General features: G+C 42.8%; 1 protein-coding gene across 1 annotated transcript in view; it reads right to left on the reverse strand.

Moving 5' to 3' along the window:
• nonC (serine/threonine-protein kinase Smg1) overlaps positions 1–23,109 on the reverse strand; it is a 1,312,439-nt gene that overhangs the window by 719,092 nt on the left and 570,238 nt on the right. The window contains exon 23 of the mRNA XM_080284159.1: positions 8,594–8,776. Coding sequence (XP_080140285.1) covers positions 8,594–8,776 — 183 coding nt within the window. The remainder of the gene's footprint in view (positions 1–8,593; positions 8,777–23,109) is intronic.

The raw sequence follows: 23,109 nt of genomic DNA on the forward strand, positions 1-23,109 counted from the left end.
GCTGTCATGCCAGAACCTCTATTTGACCTCATATTAGGCAACATCGCCGGCATCAAAAATAGTTGTGCCGTAGATGTTGCTACTCAGACAGACTTCGGCTGCTGCGATAACACGAGCCATGGCCAAGGCTCCAAATCGCGTCACTCCGTTGACCGTCGCAACGCCGCAAGATCTGATTCGTAGTCAAGATGTTGTCCAAGAGCAACAGACTGACTCGACACTTGCCTCAGTGCGCAAGAAGCTGGAGGGTAAAGTGATCAAGTATTCACGGCGAGGACAAGCCAGGTTCCTTTGTAAGCGAGGACGGCTGTACCGTGAGCCACAGACACCCCAGGGTGAGGTTCGACTGCAGTTTGTCGTTCCTGCAAAGTATCGCCGAGCAGTGTTTGAATTAGGTCACTGTTCAGCGATGGGAGGTCACATGGGTCAAAAGAAGACCTCTGACCGCATCCATGCTGACTTTTTCTGGCCAGGAATGGGACGGGAAATAACGAGGCTCGTACGTTCCTGTGATGTGTGTCAGCGTACCACTGACCGGGGACGTGTCCGTCCTGCGCCATTGAAGCCAATGCCCATAATCTCTGAATCGTTCGAGAGAGTAGCAGTTGACATAGTTGGGCCAATCTCTCCTAGGGCTAGTGATGGATCAAAGTATATCCTCACTATAGTTGATTTCAGCACACGGTGGCCTGAAGCCGTGGCCCTTAAGAATATAGAGGCCGTCACTGTTGCTGAGGCATTAATTGAAGTGTTCTGCCGTGTAGGTATCCCTAAGGAGGTCTTAAGCGACCGGGGTTCACAGTTCACTTCGGCAATGATGAACAAAACGTTCAGGTTGCTGTCCATCCGAGGCTTACGAACTACGCCGTATCATCCCATGTGTAACGGGTTGTGTGAGAGGTTCAATGGAACTCTCAAGAAGATGTTGAGGCGCATGACCGCCGAACAGCCAAAGGAATGGCCGCGGTTCATTGCTCCTCTTCTATTTGCTTATCGAGAAGCCCCACAGCATTCATTGAAATTCTCACCCTTTGAACTGGTGTATGGGAGGTCGGTCCGGGGCCCACTTCAAGTCCTTCGTGAGTTATGGGATGATGAAGAACCCGACCCTGAAGTCAAGACCACCTACACCTACGTCCTTGATTTGGCTGACCGCCTCCAGTCGACGTGCGAGTTAGCTAAGGAAGAACTGATCAAGGCGCGTGAAGTTCAAAAGGCTTATTACGATAAGAAGGCAAAGCTTCGGAAGTTTAGTCCAGGCGATAAATGCTTGGTATTACTCCCCACTGCCCAGAACAAGTTGTTGGCGCAGTGGAAGGGTCCATTCGATGTAGTAGAGCGCATTTCAGACCTCAACTACATAATACAGATGGGGAATCTTCGTAAAAGGTTCCACATTAACATGTTGAAGGCTTATCATGAGTCAGACCCCGAGGAGACTGGCCTACGAGTAACTGATGATAGTGACCAGCCACTGGAAGAAACCGGGGCAGCTGCGGTGATCCCAGCTGATGACCATGATGACGAGCCCTTAACCGCTCAGTCCCATCAGGAAGAGACTGTCGGAGATGTTTTACTTAACCCTGACTTAGCAGTAGGGGACCAGAATGCCTTATGGTCACTGCTCTGTCAGTATGCTGATTTCTTCTCAGACCAAACTAGACTTGCAAAGGTTGCGTGTCATAAAACTGAGTTGACCAGCAATGCTCCTATAAAGGTTAAGCCATATCCGATTCCCATGCGACTACAGGGTGCATTAGATAAGGAAATTGCTGACATGGAGACTGCAGGCATTATCGAAAAGTCCTCATCTCCTTACTGTAGTCCGATGGTAGTAGTCCGCAAGAAAGATGGTGGAGTCAGGATTTGTGGCGACTATAGAAGGCTCAATGCAATCACCAAAGTGGATGCTGAGCCAATGGGTGACCATATTGCCATCTTCTCCAAGCTGGCAGGGTCACAATATTTCACGAAGCTCAACCTAGCGAAGGGATTCTTCCAGATTCCCCTTCATCCTGAGAGTCGTCAGTTCACTACCTTTGCTACTCCTAGGGGGTTGTACCGGTATAAAGTCCTCCCATTTGGACTTACCAATTCCCCAGCAGCATTCAATCGTGCCATGAGACAAGTGCTCCATGGTATTGTAGGAGTAGAGATGTTCGTTGACGATGTCCTCGTTCATTCCGCCACATTGGAGGAGCACCTCAGACTCTTGGAAATTGTCTTCAGTAGACTCCAGAGTTTCAACATGACTGTGAAGCCTAGCAAATGCAAGATTGCTCACAGTGAGGTGGAGTTCCTCGGTCATATTGTTGGCAACAATCACTGCAGGTGTCAGGGTGACAAGATCAGGAAGGTTAAAGAAGCCCCGAGACCCGTGACCAAGAAACAGGTTAGGGTTTCTTGGCCTAGTGGGATATTATAGGAGTTTTATCCCCAACTTTGCTCTCATTGCCCAACCGTTGTACGAAGTGCTACGGAAATATGCTCCAAACACCATTGAATGGGGAGAAGCGCAAGAGAGATCTTTTGCCACCCTCAAGAATATGTTGTGCAAGGAGCCCATTTTGCAGTTGCCTGATTCCAGCAAACCTTTCATACTGCGCACTGATGCTTCACAAGATGGAGTAGGTGCTGTATTGATGCAGGAATCGGAAGGTGGAATCTTCCCAGTGGCATACCACAGCCGTAGGCTAAAACCCGCCGAGAGGAATTACAGTACTGTTGAGAAGGAACTCTTGGCTGTGGTTGATGGTGTTAAAAAATATTATTATTATTTATTTGGGGCATCATTTGTTCTGGAAACTGACCATATGCCACTCACTAGTCTTAGCACGACCAAGACGGCTAATGCAAGATTGACACGCTGGACACTGTATTTACAGCAGTTTAACCTTGTTGTGAGATACATCAAGGGAAGTGATAACGTAGGTGCAGATCTGATGTCTCGCCTACTAACTGCTGACTAACATGGGCAGTTGTTGTATGCTGGGTTCCGTTATAGGCATCCTCAGAGATTTGAGTAATGCAAGGACTAGCCTGGTTCCCAGTCAAAAGTGTAGACCTGACGTCTCACTTGTTGGCCCCACAGGACACAGTATGTCCAGGGCCTGTACATACACGTGTACTGTAGGTTAAGGGGGAAGAGAGAACTCCGCAGAGGCGACTTGAGGCTATGGAAGACCCACAAGGATTCTCAGCTCCCCGATACTAATATAAGTACTGTAGGTTAAGGGGGAAGTTCGAGAGAGAACTCCGCAGAGGCGACCTGAGGCTATGGAAGACCCAAGTTTGCACAAGGATTCTCAGCTCCCCGATACTAATATAAGTACTGTAGGTTAAGGGGGAAGTTCGAGAGAGAACTCCGCAGAGGCGACTTGAGGCTATGGAAGACCCAAGTTTGCACAAGGATTCTCAGCTTCCCGATACTAATATAAGTACTGTAGGTTAAGGGGGAAGTTCGAGAGAGAACTCCGCAGAGGCGACTTGAGGCTATGGAAGACCCAAGTTTGCACAAGGATTCTCAGCTCCCCAATACTAATATAAGTACTGTAGATTAAGGGGGAAGTTCGAGAGAGAACTCTGCAGAGGCGACTTGAGGCTATGGAAGACCCAAGTTTGCACAAGGATTCTCAGCTTCCCGATACTAATATAAGTACTGTAGGTTAAGGGGGAAGTTCGAGAGAGAACTCCGCAGAGGCGACTTGAGGCTATGGAAGACCCAAGTTTGCACAAGGATTCTCAGCTTCCCGGTACTAATATAAGTATTGTACTGTAGGTTAAGGGGGAAGTTCGAGAGAGAACTCCGCAGAGGCGACTTTAAGCTATGGAAGACCCAAGTTTGCACAAGGATTCTCAGCTTCCCGGTACTAATATAAGTATTGTACTGTACGTTAAGGGGGAAGTTCGAGAGAGAACTCCGCAGAGGCGACTTGAGGCTATGAAAGACCCGAGTTTGCACAAGGATTCTCAACTTGCCGACCATATTCGTGTGCTATAATTAATGGCGACCTCGAATGTACGTCGTAGCACTGACTGCTAGGCAGAGAGAGTAATTGTAACATGATAAAATTTGGTCTCATTGACACTTTTGATGCTCCACCTCAATTGGTTTTGCAGGTTCAGCAATGGGTGTAACAGTTTTGCTGTGCGGGCCAGCTGATCGTCTGCCGCACGCTGCCGCCTCTTCTCTGCCTTCGTCGTCGCCATGTTATTATTTACTATGTCATTTTACACGTAGGTACAGTTACACTACAACTGTCACACCTACACCGTGTATTACATACATCACGCTACACAACAATTAGTTGTCAGTGTAAATGTAGCGACTTTTCGCTCAGTTTGACCTGAGTACAGGATTTTCACCGTCGTCACGGAGTTTTTCCCTCAAGCTTGCTTCTATTAACGTAAATACGAGTTTTTTTCGCTCACTGGCGACTGTGACTTTCTCCTGTAGCAGGATAGCACACACACCACAGTGTGAATCTTGTGTGACTGAGTTAGGATGTGTACATATATATATATATCCACAAATTTTTTCCCATAAGGAAAAATTTTAACTTTGTAAGGGCGTAATGTCACGAATCAATTCGCGACATTTCCCTTTAGTGAGAAGCCACGAACTATTAGTGGAAAACTCACTGTGTATCGCTCAGCTAACCGTTTCTCCCTCCATTTCGGGGTATACTTTCCAAAACATTCGTCACTGTTTTCAAAAGTGACCAATTTAATGCACTTCACTAAGTGCTGTACTGAGCGATACTATTGATCTTTATTGTTCGCCTCTGCTTGCCTTAACCGTTAGCCACGCCTTCTTCCGGTGGCTTGTGCGTCCTGCCCATACAATGTATTTTGAATTCAGTCTAGTTGTTGCCTTGACGGAGAGAGGTCCTGTGCTCCAGAAGTGTGAGAGGTCAGCTAGCATCCAAGCTCCACAGAGTACGGTTTCTTCAAACTCCCACCCCCTGGGTGATACAAAGCATTCATCGACTACAGTATTTCCTTTTTGTATTTTGTAGTCTTAAGAGTTTAGTTAAGGTGTTTTTTTTCTAGGCGTAAGTGTTTAGCTTTTGTGTGAGTGAGTGAGTGCGTCTCATTAATTTGATTTGAATTGTAACGTTAAATTTATTTTTTGTAATCAATAAATTTAACAGTTCCTTTTCTTGAGCTCAGTGTAAAGTCAAATCTTGTTTCATTTCTCCAAATTAAGCTTATTTTCCATATAGCTCCTAGCTTGCATAAACGTTTTACTATTCATAACTGGTACTTAGACCAGTCTTGTTGTATTAACTTAAAATCCGTTGTGCCATAGGAGTTAAGCATCGGCAAGAACCTGATGTTAGTATTAGTTATTTATTGTCAGGGGCGAAGTAACTTTCTCCAGAGGCTAACAGTACAGTAATTCAGCAATTGTGAGTAATTAGTCTCTGCTGTGTACTGTTGAGAAAGTTTATAAATTCTCGTTCTTAGAGAATCGTAGCAAGTCAGCGTAAAGTAATCGTTGCTTGATGTAGCAAGACAATCATTGTCTCTGCTCTTCAATATTATTGAATATTAATATCAATTTAAATAATATTTAAGCATTTATTTTAAAAACACAGTGATATTATAAAAACCCTGTGACATCACTACAGCCACATATTTCTCTCTCCCTCCACTGTCCTGCCAACCACTTCCACCCACAAGGCTGTACCTTTCTTCCCAGCTGTAGTGCTGCCTACTTCTTCCTTATCCTTTATCATTCTTTTTCTGTGCCTGCCCTCCTCTCCTCCTATATCTCCAATCTTTCCTGTCACTTCTTATTGCTCTTCTTTCCTTTACAGGTGGCTTTACATTGAGTGACAAGCCAAATGGTTTCCTGTAAGCCAAGAAACCATTTACACCGCTTGGTGGTAACCATATAACCAACCTATACGTGCTCCCTACGTGTCAACAAGTGGGTTGGTGGAGGGTTAGTGCCCCTCCCCATAAAACCAATAACTCAAAGTCAAATGGCCACCCCTTAAGGGATTATGGCATCTGGCAATTGATAGATAGATAGACAGATGTTAACCTCACAACACTACACACAGTTTTAAAAGTTCCTAACCAAACACCCATTACATGCATTCTACGTGTTGTCCGGATCTAATTCTTCACAATTCCTTTGACACTAATTCTTTTACTAACCAAACATGGTGTTTGTCTGCCACTTCTCTGTTCCTCAGCTTCCCAAGTCTCAGTTTTTCACTCTGATTGCAACACTCATTATTCACACTGCTCCTCCTTGCTTCACTCCACACACGACAATCATACGATCATATAAACCTCTGCATCATCCTCTCACCACACTTGTACCAATATTTCTCCAAAACAAGTTTCACTCTTCAAGCATGTAATCAATCAGGCTCCAACCATTATTCTCTCCAATCTCTCTATTGCATTCATTTGTGGGCAACTTTGAGCTTCATATATGAATCATTAATGATTAACCTCCTTTCCTGACACACATCCTTCAGCAGTCTTCCATTATCATTCTCCTGTGGTTCTTCATTATGGCCAATTACATCACCATTACTGTCACCATTGTTGTTGTCATTCCCACTGTCATCACCATCAGTGTCATACTGAATTCCATCTCTTTTTCCCACCCAAAGATGGGTTAAAGAGTCCCCTAAGGAGTCTCAAGAAAGCAAGAAAACAGAACAAATATTATAGCGGGAGAACTAATCAACAGCATGACCCAATGAAATGGGCCACAGACTCAGTCACCATCCACTGTCTTGGGATCCTAATTCCACTTCACAAGAATAACTATCCACATATACAGTTCTCATAATACCTGCACAACCAAATCAATTCAACGACTGTCAAGCTAAAAAGGGGTGCCAAAACCTGGTCGTATATTCTTCCATTCAAAATCCATCCAACAAGCTAGATATCTGACCAGTTCTGTGGCCTCATTAGATCCAGTATCTCTCTTTCTCCCACACTCATTTACCACATCTATTCACATCTTCTTAGCCTATTATGCCTCCTCCCACCACTTGCTCAGATTCACCATTTTCACCACTCTATTCACACCCCTTCTCTCCATGCGAGTATAACCATACCATCCGAGCACACTCTCTTCAACTCTGGTGTCCAGACTTCCTTCCTCCACATCTCTAATAATTCACATTATTTTTCATCCTATCCATTCTCTACACTCACACACATTGCTCAACAGTCCTATCTTCACTGTTCTGACTCTCAACTTTTTATTTTTGAGACACAGCATAGTCTCACATCTGTACATTACAGTAGGCAGTAAAACTCCTTCATGCAAGCCTCTTGCATTCACTTCACTAAGACCTTTGCCTCTTATCATGGCCTTCGCAGCACCTGCCACTTTTCTTCCCCCCCCACCTCTCTACTTTCAACTTGTTTTGCACACTTACATTGCTCTTCTATCACAGCACCAGGTACTTAAACTCTCTCATGAAGTTAAGTCTCTCTCCATTCACAGTAACATCGTTCTCGGATTCACCTTCTCTCTCAACAGCTATCACTTTACTCTCATCTACCATACTTTTATTTCATGGCATTATGTTTACAGACATCTACAAAACTATGCACCAATCTACCAAGCTCTAGTTCAATATTTCCAGGCAGTACTGCAAAATCTGCATACATCAGATTTGAGATACTCCATCCTTCACCATTCATTACCAATACCATCCCTATTTCCATTACTCGTATTTTTACCTCTCTCATAACCCCATTCATTAACACAGTGATCCCTTGGTTATTGCACACTTGGTTCCAGTCATTTTTGGTACCACTGCCAGAGGAAAATCTGCACTCCTGCCATTATTGCACATTCTTTGACTAAAAACTTTGTTATTGCTCACCTGAGCTGATTTATGATGAACATGATGGTGCAAAATCTGTGGTTTCTGACAGCTTTGAGGGATTCAAAGATAGAAAAAAAATTGATAAAAGAAGATGTACATGAGAAACTGTGTCCCTGCCTTCTTATCACTAGCTGAGACAATGTTTACACAAGCCAGGTAGGCGATCTTGGTCTCTGTACGGCTGTCAAAGGGGTTACTTATTTTTGCTCTCCCCCCCCTTTCCTCTCTCTCTCTCTCCCTTTTCTGTTCCTGTTACTTCTATCCCTCTCTTTTATTTGTTTTCAGGTCACATCCAAGGGTTACTGAAGAAAACGGTAAGAGAAAATTCAGTAAAAGAGGAAGTACACAAAGGGTACCATAATTTTGTTCTCTCTCTCTCTCATCCAACTCACTCCTTTCAGCTTAACTTGTATATCACAATCACATGATCATATTGACTCCTACATTGTCCTCTCACTGCTAAAGTATCAGCAACACTTCCAAGCATCATTCTCTCTACAAGCACATAATCAATTTGACTGATTTCAGCAGTCTCCATTCCCTCTGTGCCTTGTATATTTGTGTGTATCCTTATACTTAAAATGTGAATTACAATTTACAAATACAAAAAATTCTTTCCTGATGTCACTTTATGTATCACAGGTTTCAAACATTTACCAGCAATTTAATTTTCTGTAAGCTAAATATGGTGGCTCACAGGCCGTCTCTCATAACAGTACCTTGATGTTGATGGCTGAGGATAAACTGTGGAGGTGAATGAATACAGGATAACACTATATATGTCTTGAAATCTTTTCCACATGACCCAGTTCTGACCTCGTGACCAGTTGACTGCCTCCACTGAGCTACTCAAGCTGGTAGTTACACCAACAGGATCAGCCGAATCAAAGTGAGCCAAAGCTCTGCAAGAAAAACAGCATATGATATAATATTCATATATTAACATTAATCACCGTAGCTGTATGTTATGTGATATTCAAACGCTAACATTTATCACTGCATCTGCAGCATGCAATATGATAATATGCTAATGGATCACCAAAAACAGTCTAGACAGTTCAGCAGAGTGAACCAGACCATATGGTCCACTGGGATAATTCAGTCCAGACGGTCAATTTGGCTGATCATGTCCACACCGTCCACAAAATGATTTAGTCCAGATGGTCCACTGGGATAATTCAGTCAAGACTGTCCACTGGGATGACTGAGTCCATCACATCCAATGAAATGATTAAGTCAAGATGGTCCACTGAGATGATACAAAGTCCAGATGATTCATTGCAGTAATTTGGCCATGTGGAGAGGATGGAGGGTGAAAGACTGATGAAGAGAGTGTATGTGAGTGAGGTGGAGGGGGGAAGAGGGAGGGGGAGACCGAGGATGAGATGGAGGGATGGGGTGGAGAGGTATATGAGAGAGGGGGGTGTGAGTTGGGAGTAGGGTAGTGAAATGGCGGGGGACAGGGCGACTTGGAGGCGATTTGTTTGTGGCCACCCCAAACGGGATTGAGGCGTCTGGCAATAGATAGATAGACAGAATTTGGTCCAGAACCGCTATGTCTGTTTGCCCTTTGTTTCTTCTATCTGTTTCCAGCCAGATGCCTTAATTCCATAAAGGGTGGCCACAAGAAAATCGCCTCCATGTCATCCTGTCCTCCCACAGCCCCCCCTCTCATTTAGCTCTCCACCTTATCCTTTAATCGCATCCTTGGTCTCCTTTTTTCCCTTCCCCGCAACTCCTCCACCATACTCACATTAACTCTTCTAGTCAGCCTTTCTTCTCAATCTCCTCCACATGGTCAAACCATCTCAGAGTATTTTTCCTAATGCTTTCAATCACATCACGTCAATGCAATGTTCCTTCTCTTCTTCATTTGTCTGTCTGTCTCTCCATGTAACTCTACATGCTCCTGTCAAATAACTCATTTCCACTGCTCTCACTTTTGACTGGTGTCCTTCTAATAAGGTTCAGGCTTTACTTTCTTATGTAAGAGTATGAATCACAATCATAATAAGAGTGGGAATCATAATACTGGGAGAAGGAGAGCTGTGAAAAGAGAGGAAGAAATCAGTAGGATGGAAGTTGTGGAAGCAATGAAGACAACTAAAATGGGGAAAGTCCCAGGAATTGATGGAGTGTGTGGTGAAATGCTGAAGTATGGGGGAGAGATAGTAATAGAATGGATGTGGAAGATGTGAAGATTGGCCTGGGAGGAGGTGGAGTCCAGGAGGACTGGAAGTCAGGTAAAATTATTCCCTTGTACAAAGGAAAAGGGGAAAAAGAAGTATGTGGTAATCATAGGGGCATTTGCCTTCTTAGCGTAACAGGAAACATATATGGTACGATACTTATTGACAGAGTTAGGGAAATAACAAAGAAATTAGTTGGAGAAGAGCAGGGAGGTTTTAGGAAGAGGTTGTGTAGATCAGATATTCATTATTAGAGCTTTAGTGGAAAAGTTTCTAAAGAAACGAAAGAAGCTGTATTTGGAAAAAGCATATGACAGGGTGGATAGACAAGGATTGTGGAAAGTAATAAGAATATCTGGAGTAGATTGGAAGTTGCTGAAGGCCATGAAAAGTATGTATGAGGGTGCTAAGGCTGCAGTGCATGTGGATAGTGAACTGAGTGAATTTTTCTATTTGAAGGTTGGACTGAAGCAAGGATGTGTCATGTCTCCTGGTTGTTCAATCTGTATATGGATGTGGTTATAAAAGAGATACAAAGTTGGGCAGTGGATGTTGGCGTGGAAACTTGCAATAATTTAGAAGGCGATGTGGTACGAGCAAAGAACATTCAATTGCTTAAATCAAGATTGGATAAAAAGTACATGAAGATAAGAAGATACAAAAACATGCGCATAAGTCAAATTCTGTATACTAAAATTAGGTAAACAAAACAATAACAACAACCTAACTATTAACCCTTTAACCGCGGGCATTGTTTTGCCCCGACTGGCCTCTCCCGCGGGGATTCCAGCCAAAATGTAAACAAACTTTAAACCTTTATAACTCTGCACAGCATAAATCTAGAGCGAAAAATAAGGTACCATTAGAAAGTACTAACCTTCGGCTTGGCATTGATGTAGGTTTCATGATTTCGTTGACTATCACTGGATGGGCAGTGCCATTAGAAGTGAGCGATCTAAAATCACTATTTTTTGTTCACACACCATTACCTTCGCTCACACACTATTACCAAATGCCAACCTCATTCTGATAATAATACTATAAACATATATGAACACTGCACATATGATAAACACCCACTCTGTGTTCACTGAGGCAGGTAAAAGGCACTGTAATTACCCGCACTTTACTGCCACATCAGCGGTGATGTAATCACTACTTGTCGCTCACACACCATTACCAAATGCCAACCTCATTCTGTAATAATACTATAAACATATATGAACTCTGCACATACGATAAACACCCACTCTGTGTTCACTGAGGCCGGTAAAAGGCACTGTAATTGCCCGCACTTCACTGCCACATCAGCGGTGTTGTAATCACTATTTTTCGCTCACACACCATTACCAAATGCCAACCTCATTCTGATAATAATACTATAAACATATATGAACACTGCACATATGATAAACACCCACTCTGTGTTCACTGAGGCAGGTAAAAGGCACTGTAATTGCCCTCACTTCACTGCCACATCAGCGATGTTGCCACTCACACAGCTGGACAGATACTGATGCGTGTTGGTCAGGGGTGGGGTGGGGGGCCCGGGGGGTGGGAGGAGGGAGGTGGAGGTCGGCTGGAGTGAAAGAACTTAATAGCTACTCTCCCTTGAAACAATTGGCACACGGAAAAAACGCGGGGTATTCAAAATATTCACAAACATTCGAGAATGACACCCACGGTTTGGTCCAGTTTTTGCAATGTCATTCTGGAATGACACCCGCGGTTAAAGGGTTAATACAGTCCACCAGACACATGTTTAGATGCACCTGAAGCCAAAACAATAATAGCAGCCTAACTACAGTATGAACAGTCATAATTATTTTTTTCTTTACTTTTTTGAGAAACAAAATTGTAACTAAAGACATTTATCTGATACGTGTTGTTGCACAAAACACCACCAACTCTTCACTATCATGACTGGGAAAAGTTCCTATACTGTATTCAGCAACTATGCCTACCCTTATCCTTAGGAGGTGGGGTATCCCATCCCCACCGTCACCTGGCGTGCACCATTAGCACACTCAGTGCAAGTGGAACCAACATGGAGGGTGCCACTAAATACTGAACTGTATTTTACACTGTTGTTACTGATTTTCTTAGTCTAGAGAAGGTCCTCAGCCTGGGGTTTGTGAATCCCCCAGGGGTACACAGGCATTTTCGAGGGAGTGCTAAGATGGTTAATGATATATTAAAATCTGCTGATATATATACAGTACAGTGAGTCCTTGATATACTAAAGGGATAGGGACCAAAAAAAAACTTTCGTAATTCAAAATTTTGTATATAACTATTTTCCCCATTGAAATATACATATCAATGAGGGGATGCATCCCAGGACCCCCTCGGACCCCCACCTAAACTTCACCCCCCCCTTATTAAGAAGTAAGCAATACCTGTATACAATTGTAGAGAAGGAGGTGGCCATATTCTTATACATCTCCTTTTTCTTCGTCACAGTCCCAATGGTGGAAACAGCAAGGCCTAAAGCACGCCCAATCTCCAAGACTCCCTGCCCCTCCTAATGGGGTCTTATAATTTCCAATATCTATCTATCTATCTATTGCCAGACGCCTCAATCTCATTCGGGGTGGCCACAAACAAATCGCCTCCACGTCGCCCTGTCCCCCGCCATTCCACTGCCCTGCTCCCAACTCACACCCCCCCTCTCTCATATACCTCTCCACCCCATCCCTCCATCTCATCCTCAGCCTCCGCCTCCCTCTCCTCCCTCCACCTCACTCACATACACTCTCTTCGTCAGTCTTTCACCCTCCATCCTCTCCACATGGCCAAACCACCTCAGAGTATTCCTCCTAATGCTTCGTATCACATCCACATCCACACCACAACGCTCCTTTACATCCTCATTTGTCAGCCTGTCTCTCCATGTGACTCCACAGGCTCCTCTTAAATAACTCATTTCCACTGCTCTCACTCTTGATTTGTGTCCTTCCAACAACGTCCAAGTTTCACTTCCATATGTTAGAGTTGGTATCACAACTGTCATGTAGTAACTTTTTCACTTCCATGCTCACTTCCCTGTTTCTTATCACTGCTTTCAAGGAACCAGCAACCTTCTTCCCTGCTGTACCCTTTCAAGCACTTCACCCTCCAAACCTCCATCCTTACTCATCACACTACCCAAATACTTAAACGTACTCACATTTTCCAATTCCTCACCATCCAACCTCGCTGTACATTCACTGACTTCACCTCTCTCAAAGACCATCACTTTACTCTTCCCTACATTCACCTTTAGATTCTGTTTCTTACACACTCTCCCAAACTCATCCACCAAGCCTTGCAGCTCCCCTTCATCTTCACTCAACAACATAGTATCATCTGCAAACAACAGTACAGGGAGTTTCCAAACACTACCCTCTCTCACCAGGGCCACTCCAACATCCGCTACCCTACCTTGTACCTCTTTTATTACCCCATCCATGTACAGACTGAACAGCCATGGAGACATGACACATCCCTGTTTCAACCCAACCTTCAAAGAGAAAAATTCACTCAGTTCACCATCCACACGCACTGCAGCCTTAGCACCATCATACATATTCTTCACAGCATTCAACAACTTCCCATCTACTCCATATATTCTTAATACTCTCCACAATCCTTGTCTATCCACCCTGTCATATCCTTTCTCCAAATCCATGAAATCCACATACAACTTCTTTCCCTTCTCTAGAAGCTTTTCCACTAAAGATCTAAGAATGAATATCTGATCTACACAACCTCTTCCCTTTCTAAAGCTTCCCTGTTCTTCTCCAACTAATTCCTCAGTTCTTTCTCTAACTCTGTCAATAAGTATCCTACCATACACTTTTCCTATTATACTAAGAAGACAAATGCCCCTATGATTACCACACACTTCTTTTTCCCCTTTTCCTTTGTACAAGGGAATAATTATACCTGACTTTCAATCCTCCGGAACTCTACCTTCCTCTCAGGCCAATCTGCACATCTTCCACGTCCATTCTACTACTATCTCTCCCTCATGCTTCAACATTTCACCACACACTCCATCAATTCCCGGGGCTTTCTAAATTTAACTTCCTTCATTGCCTCCACAACGTCTATCCAACTGATTTCTTCTTGTCTTTTCACATCCCTCCTTCTCCCAGCCATTCCCCAGCCACTTATAATTGCATCACTTCCATCCTGTATGTTCAACAATTCCTTAAAGTGTTCTCTCCATCTGCTCACTTTTTCTCCCTTCTCCACTAGTAATCTATCATTTTTATCTTTCACTCCCCTGCTACCTTCACTTCCACCCTGTCTTACTCTCTTCGCCTCTTTCCAGAACATTTTCTTACAATCCCTCCACTTAACACTCAAATTCCTTCCAAATTCCTCATCCACTCTATTCTTACTCCTCTTAATAATCTTTTTCCCTCTCCCTTTCTTTCTACATATAACTCTCTCTTCTGCCTCTCAACTTCTTCCACGCCCCTATTTCTCATCCATTCATTGTATGCTTTCTTCTTCTGTGCCACAGCCTGTCTCACCTCTTTATTCTACCACGCTGTTCCTTGCACCCCCCTCCGTCTTCTCTTCATCCCACACACCACATCACATGCTGCACATATTTCTTCTGTGAATATCCTGCACACACCTTCCAAATCCCCTATCTGCTCCAGTTCATATTTGCCCAATCGTTCCTCCACTTCTCTCTTATATTCTGCCTTTTTCTCATCCTCTTGTAACCTTTCCACTCTCCTTGCAAATACTCCTTCTTCCCGTCCTTCCCTTCTTCTATTACTCCATCTTATTTGGATCTTGATTCTGGCCACCACCAAGCAGTGGTCAGAAAGTCCACTCCCCTAACCTCTATAAGCTCTTGCATCCATTACACATCTTCGCATCCTTTCATCCACACACACATAATCAATCATTGCATTCCTTCCATTCAGTTCACCACCCACCCTTCTCATCACTCGCCATGTATACCTGTGGATCATTTTATGCCTGAAGAGGGTGTTGGCTATCACCAACCCCCTCCCAGCACAAATGTCCACTAACGCACTGACATTCTCATCTATCTCAGCAGACACACCCCACTCACCAACTATTCCATCCATCTTCACATTCCCTACTTTACCATTCATATCACCGATGAAAAACACTCTCTCATTCCTTCCAAACTTTTCCATGAACACTTCCACATTTGTCCAGAACTCTTCTCTCACTCTGCTTGCACGATCTTGCGTTGGCGCATACACACACACAATCGCCCACATTTGTATTCCAACTTTCAATCTTACCTACACAATCCTTGACCCAACTGATCCATACTCTCTTATGTTCTTCTACCATCTTTTACTCACAACTATACACATTCCTTCTTTTGCCCTCTCATTCTCACCTACTCCTGCACATATACCCCATCCATGCTCCCATTCTCTCACATTCTCACCTCCCCATTTAGTTTCAGTTACTCCACATACATCAACTTTCGCACCCTCAAGCACCTGGACAATTTCTCTCTTTCACCTCATCATTCGCACCTCATACATTCCATGTTCCGATTACCATGTCCTTTGTCTGGTCCTTGGTCGTCATCTTTTGGTCAGTCCTTGTCAGAGGCTTCTTGTTCGTCTTTTTAGTTAGTTGTTTCCAATATCCTTTCCAGAATTAGAGTACGGTGCTGTTGCTTCTTTGCAATGGGCTCCCCCAATGCTGGAGATGCTGCAGGGCACTTGGGAGGCATGGCGAAACAATACGAAAAGGTGATGGGCTGCGAAAATATCCTCATGTACAGTGAGGCTGTGAGGAGAGGAGGGATGTGGACTCAACTGAGAAGCGTGCGAAAATTTGTTTACCAGAGAGGGGTTAGTTCGTTTTCTCTCGGCAAGCAAGTGCGGCGCTATGCAACGCGCCCATTGTGAATTTTTCATACAGTATTCCATTAAGCCCTTCATAGCTGCCCACCTTGAACAACACTTCACTGTTTCGGTGTCAATGATGTTGAGTTACTGCATTATAAAAAACTGCAAACAATTACGGGAAGGGAACGGAGGTCGCTGGTGTGTGTACATGACCCTACTCTACCATCCCATCAGTCAGGCATTCTCTTCACTCCGGATGCATTCGCCTGTGTTTACACGCTTATGTTACATGTGCCCTAACTTTGATTAAGTTTCTACCCTCAAAATAGTCAGAAAAATATAGAAGACAAACTAGAGGAATATGAACTGAATGAGGCACTTTCAGGTGTCGTCTGCTACCTAGCTGGTGAGCCCTATTTTGGTCCAGACCTAGAAAAGTAACATAACTATTGTGACTATTCTATATATCTGGATAAACTTACAAGAGTTAGCAACACTATGGACCATTAAAGTCACTAAAATACTCGTTGATTGAAAAATACCATGCCCATGAATGAATACCTTTGACTGGCTATTATGCATATGAGTACATTGGGCTTCCATCCAGCAATCCCTTACACACAGTCAATTCATTGTGTTACTGATGAGTTCAGTGCAATTGGCTTTCATATCTACATTTGTATCGTCTTTTTGAGTAAGAATAGTACTTTCTTGATGCTTGTCATTGCCTCAGTTCTCTGAAACTTAATATTTGCCATATACCGCCACTTGACATCTGTTTCCATACGCCATAGGCGACCATCCCCATGGTGGGATAAAACACAGCTCATTTTCGCTAGCTCTCAGTGAAGGCGGATGTGTATAAAGTTCATTTACTAGACCATTATGGCGATTAACCAAGGTTTTGAAGTCCAATATTTGCATGATTTGTATGATGTACCTTGATTTATACAATGAGGATACAAAAAAGACAATTACAAGTTAGCTTAGTGCTGCTACATGAGCGTGATAACTTCCTTCACTATGAGGACGTAAATCATTTCATTCTTTATTCCGCCAACATTGTTCAGCTCAGGAGAGACTGAACTGGATGATACAGCTTCATTAACCCCTTTCAGTATATTCTAAATTGTAAAATCGTTGGGCAGCAAGAATAAAACTGTATATCATCGGACTGAAAAAGTTAGGCTTCTGACATCAATCTTTCAGAGGCTCAGAGGCTTACCTGATCATCATTTGGTACATGTTTTATGATTAATTTTACCATACTTTCCAAAAATTGAAGGAACATACATGATTCTAAATGGCACTGGAGACTTGGTACGATTTCAGTCTATATTAGACAAGCCACCGGAGGGCAATTTGTTCCTGTCTGATTTTCTTGGGAGTATGCACTTACAGGTTAACAGGTAACTAAGAATAAGAAATGTAGAAACTGTAGCAACTGCAAAATAATTGTGTGGTCACAAAGTTAAGAGTTTATGAAATAAGAAATGGATAAGAAAACACTTTTATGACACAAAACAACATTCAACGTTTATTAGGTAACAGCTTGTAGTGCTGCTCTCGGGTCTGTCCTTTCTTTTCCTCCTTCCTTCTTTCTTTCCCTCCTCTTCTGTCGTTCTTTACTTCATTTCTTCCTCGTCCTTTTGTCTACGGGTGACAACACTCCCTCTTCTATCTAACTTTCCTTCATTCTTTCCTCTTCCTTCTGTTTATGTGTGACTTTACACTGAGTGAAAACCCAAATGGTTTCCTGCACACCTTAGGTAGCAGCACATTAAGAACCTGACCCTTCGCCAACCACATTCTTCTTCTCCAACCATGTTTAGCTTTCGTCTGTTTATGTAAACATTCTTGGTGGCCTTTTCTCAAATCCCGGACTGTCCCTCTGGTGAGCATGCGCTAGTGTATTGGAGAAATGTTAAGAGGTAAAATTTACAAACTAATAAATTACAGGTAAGACAATGACTGTCATGTCGAAATGACCCGTCTAGCAACAAACTCTCATCCCTTTGCTGTCCAGCTTTCTAATGCAAGAGTTAACTGTTACTCCCAGTCCTTCATTTATGCAACAGGTCAACTCTGGAACTGTCTCCCTCTGTCTGTATTTCCTACTTTCTATAATTTGTAGTCTTTCAAACGCACTGTGTCCAAGCATTTTGTAATGAATGGATCTTGAATTTGGTTCTCTTTTGTTTTTTTTGGAAAGTTTATGCAGGCTCAGCCTTTGGTTCCTTCTTCATTGCATTAAAAAAAATAAATAAATAAATAAAATCTAAAACAGCAGTAGCTGGGCACAGAGACATAGCAATGGCCACGAAAACACCAGTCTGACCATGAAAATACGTCATCTCACCTGAATTCAACACCCCCCAATGCCTAATCCTCCACCAAAGCAGCCAGCACAGCACCTCTAGGGTTGATCACACTGTCACCCCACAGTGGGTGACGACCATTCAGATCACCCAGTGAAAGAAATGGGGAAAGATCATTAACTAGGTGGTAGAGATCCACCCTCTCAACAAGAGCACTAGGAGGGGGTGGTATAAAGGATACACACTATATATCAACAGCGAAGAAAAATCTGAATAGCAACAGCCTACAGTGGGGTTGAAAGACTCAGCAAGTGAATGGGACATCACAGTGAACTAGGAATGCAGTACCACCAAGATGTCTTTGGCCATGAAGAGGATCTGAATAAAATACACAGTAACCAGGAGGACTGGAAGGAGCAGCATCTCCAACCATGGTCTACTGGATGCACATACATACTGGGGAAAAGTGGGCAATAATACTATGCAATTCCTTCCAACTAGCACATAAAACACAACAATTCCATTGAATTATAGGTGTCACAGTGGATTGGCATTATATCAAGGCACTTCTAATACCAGAGTTTTGGACAATGGGAACCTTGACAGTTTTCCGAGTACCTGGCCGAGGGTTAGGTTTATTAACAGGTTTCCTAACCATGGCCAACCCCTTGGACGAAGAACCTGAGACTCCCAATTTTGAAGACTGCAAAGGGGAGGAAGAAGAAACTCCCTTCTTCAGAAAACTTTTCAGAAAACTTCCGATTTTAAACAAACAATAGTGAACCTCGTCCCAGATGTTACTGGCCTCTGTGAGACTTGGCTGTTCCAGCACCTCTATCTGTCACTCCAAGGTTTTACCATCTATCGGACTGATCATCAAGGTGTCATGGATGGTCTAACTGTTGCAGTCAGGGAGGACTTGCCTACTTGGTTCTGCCACTGACCTGGCCCTCTTGGGAGGTGTTGGAAGTTCTTGTGGTTCACCTTGCCCTTGCGACGGGTTGGATAACCGTTGGTTTGCTACAACCCATATAAGAACATTGGCCTAGAAGAACTCTGGGCCTATAAAGATATTCCCTAGTCTGGCAGATCTATCATACAAGGAAAGCTTAGAAAAGTTGTGTCTGCCTTCCTTAAAAGAAAGAAGAGCGAGGGGCAACATGATTACAGTGTTCAGGGCCATGATGGGAGTAGACAAAATTGACAGAGACGTTCTGTTTGTATGGGACTGGGGAGCAACAAGAGGACTTAGAAAGAAACTGAGAAAGACAAGTTGCTTGAAGGACATAAAAAAAAATACAGTTTTCCAAAGAAACTGAGAAAGACAAGTTGCTTATAGGACATCAAGAAATTCAGTTTTCCATATATATGCACTGACCTGTGGAACAGTCTGGACAAAGGGATCATCCAGTTCAAATGCTTAAATGAGTTTAACGCAAAGTTTGACTGGTTGAGACATGGTGATGGGACCCCAATAGTGTAGCTCATTTCCTGTATATCACAACTAGGTAAATACACTGGAGGGAGGGGGATGGCTGGCTAGGTGTGTCAGGTGGGCTGCTCTCGCAATGCTTTGTGATTGGCTGATATGTGCTGTAGAGCTGCTGGGTCTGCCTGTGGGCCGATTAGGTCCTGTGTCAGAGCCAGATGGTACACATTACCATCAAAATGTGCACGGTGCTGCTGATTGCTTCATGTTTCAGTGCCGGATATTGCTAGAGCTGAGCAAAATGCGCCGGATATTGAGATGATGGATAACTGAGTTTACTGTCATTTGTCTGTGAAATAAGTCACTGATAAAACAGCCTTGGAGGGGTAAGTTTATTGAACTTAGATTAAGAATACAGCAGACCCTCAATATAGCCCACTAACTGAGGAGACGCCAATCTAATAAGGCTGATAATCCATTATATACGCTGGTCCTCCCATGACGTGTGATTTCATGCAAATGTTTGAAGATATTTGAGTAAAATAGCATAATGTGTGTGTGTGTGTGTGTGTGTGTGTGTGTGTGTGTGTGTGTGTGCGTGTGTGTGTGTATTTGCCTAATTGTATTTACTTAATTGTGATATACAGGAAATGCGCTACGCTCGTGGGGTCCCGTCTTTGTTTCTCAACGAGTCCAATTTAGCTTTAAACTCGTTTAAGTTTTTAGACTGGATGATCTCTTTGTCCAGGCTATTCCAAAGGTCTATACATCTATAAGGAAAACTATATTTCTTGATATCCTTCAAGCAGCTTGGTTTCTTTAGTTTCATTCCATGTCCCCATGTTACTCTCTTATCCCATAAAAACCGATCTTTTTTGTCAATTTTATCTACTCTCACCATGGTCCAGAACACTGCAATCATGTCGCCTCTCTTTCTCCTTTCTTCTAAGGGAGGCAAATCCAGCTTTTCCAGCCTCTCTCCGAACGACACATCTGCCAGACTGGGGACCATTTTCGTTGCTGTTCTTTGTATTCTCTCGATCTTGTTTATATCTTTCTTTTTGTGTGGGGACCACACTACTGCTGTAAATTCTATCACTATCAATTTTTTCATCACCTCCTCATCCATATAATGAAAAGCTACTCTGATATTAGTCAGGAGTTTATACGTCTCGCTAACTGCTTTCTTAATGTGTTTTTCAGGTGACAAACGACCCTGGACCAGCACTCCCAAATCTTTCTCTTCTCTCATTTGTGATTGGTTTGTTACCCATTAAATAATTCAATGATGGCCTCTGGGTACTTTTGCCCATCTCCAATATTTTACATTTCTTTGCATTAAATTTCATTTCACACATCCGGCTCCAATTGTGTATCCTATCCAGATCCTCCTGCAGCATTTTACAATCCTCCTCAGCCTCTACCTTCCTCAAGATCTTTGCACCATCAGCAAACAGATTTCCATAACTGTTCACTTCACCTACCATATCATTTACATAAATCAGGAACATTACTGGCACCAACACCGAGCCCTGTGGGACTCCACTTTTTACTTCCCTCCACCCAGACATCCTATCCTTTATTACTGTCCTCATTTGTTTGTCTCTCAAAAAGTCTCTTATCCATTCCAGGAGGTTCCCCTTCCGTCTTCCTATATACTCTAGTTTCCACATTAGTCTCTTATGAGGTACCTTGTCGAAAGCCTAGTCCAAATCTAAATACACACAATCCACCCAACCATCTCTCTCCTGTACCACATCAATCGCTCTTGAGTAAAAACTCAACAAGTTGGAAACACATGACCTTCCACTTCTAAATCCAAACTGGCTATCAGCCAAAATATTCATCTCTTCCAGATATTTTATCCATCTATCTTTCAGAATTCTTTCGCACAATTTTGCGACCATGCTGGTTGAGGACACTGGTCTATAATTCAGGGGTTCTTCCCTGTTTCCTCCCTTATAAATTGGTACCACATTTGCCCTCTTCCATTCTTAAGGCACTTTCCCCTCTTCCAGAGAACACACAATTAAACTGTGAATCTTATCTCCCAGTTGTTCTCTGCATTCCTTCAGTACCCAATTAGAGATTCCATCTGGTCCTGGGGCTTTCCTTACATCTTGAGTTTCCAGTAATTTATAAACTTCCTGTACCTCCACTTTTATATCTTTTATTACTATCTTTCTAGTCACTCCCTCCCCTTCCACAAACTCACTTTCATTAGTGAAAACTGATTGGAAACGTTTGTTCATTATTTCTGCTTGCATTGCTGCATCTTTATAGACCTCTCCTTCTACTTTCAGTTTGGTGATTCCTTCCTTTTGTTTCAGTTTGCCATTAACAAATCTATAAAACAGTTTGAGTTCATCTTTACATTTATCTATTATACCTTTTTCAAAATTCCTTTCTTCTTCTCTACGTATTCTGGTGTATTAATTTCCAGTTCTTTTATATTCTTTCTTTGTTCTGTTGTTACCTCTCTTTCTCCAATTGTTCCACACCGTCTCTTTTTTTTTTTTTTGCTATCATACACCTTCTTACCACTCCTTTTTCCTGTTTTCTTTCCCCCTTGCTCTTGGCACAAAATTTTCCACTCACAAATTATAGAGGCCTAGAAAAACATCCCATTTCCTCTGTATCCCTCTTGTTTCTCTGAATTTTCTTCAATCTGCATTTTTGAAAAATTTTCTCAATCCTGTAAAGTTTGCTTTCCCAAAGTTGTATCTTTCCTGCCTATCAAGCTCGTCTCTTGGCTCCACGTTCCCTGTTATCATCTGGAACTCAATGACCACATGATCACTTTTTCCAATAGGACACAGATATTTCAAGGATTCTATTAAATCGGGTTCTTTGGTAAACAGTAAGTCTAGTCTTGCTGGTGTGTCCTCACCTCAGAACCATGTCTCTTCTTTGACCCATTGGGTCATCACAGTATTCACTGTTATATTTAATAACATAGTTCCCCACGAATCTTCACTGCCTCCTGAGTCCCATTCCTCCAAGTTCACCTCTTTACAATTGAAGTCTCCCATTAAAATCATATTGTTGCTTTTCTCAATCATTTCCTGTAAATAACTAGCCATGTCTGACAACATTTCCTGGTATTCATCATCACTCCATGCTCTCGTCTTAGGGGGAACATACGCTACTGCCATATCTCCCTTGCTATTCTCTCCAGTTTCTAATTTCATATTTGTCACTTCAGCCCTGCCTTCTCCCATTTCCACGGTATCTACATTTATGTTGTTCTTCACTGCTATCATCACTCCTCCTCTCATTTTTTTTCTTTTCTGTCTCTTCTCTACAGTTTGTATTTACCATCTCCCACATGAACATCAATATCTTCTCTTAATTTGGTCTCTACAAAGTACATAATATCAGGTTCATGTACCCTCAAAAAATTGTTGATTTCTAGCCTTGCCGATATTAAACCATCAACATTAGTATATGCCATCT

This window comes from Coenobita brevimanus, chromosome 100 (assembly GCF_032717465.1).
Source record: "Coenobita brevimanus isolate Jiangsu-jjx chromosome 100, ASM3271746v2, whole genome shotgun sequence".
Lineage (NCBI taxonomy): Eukaryota > Metazoa > Arthropoda > Malacostraca > Decapoda > Coenobitidae > Coenobita > Coenobita brevimanus.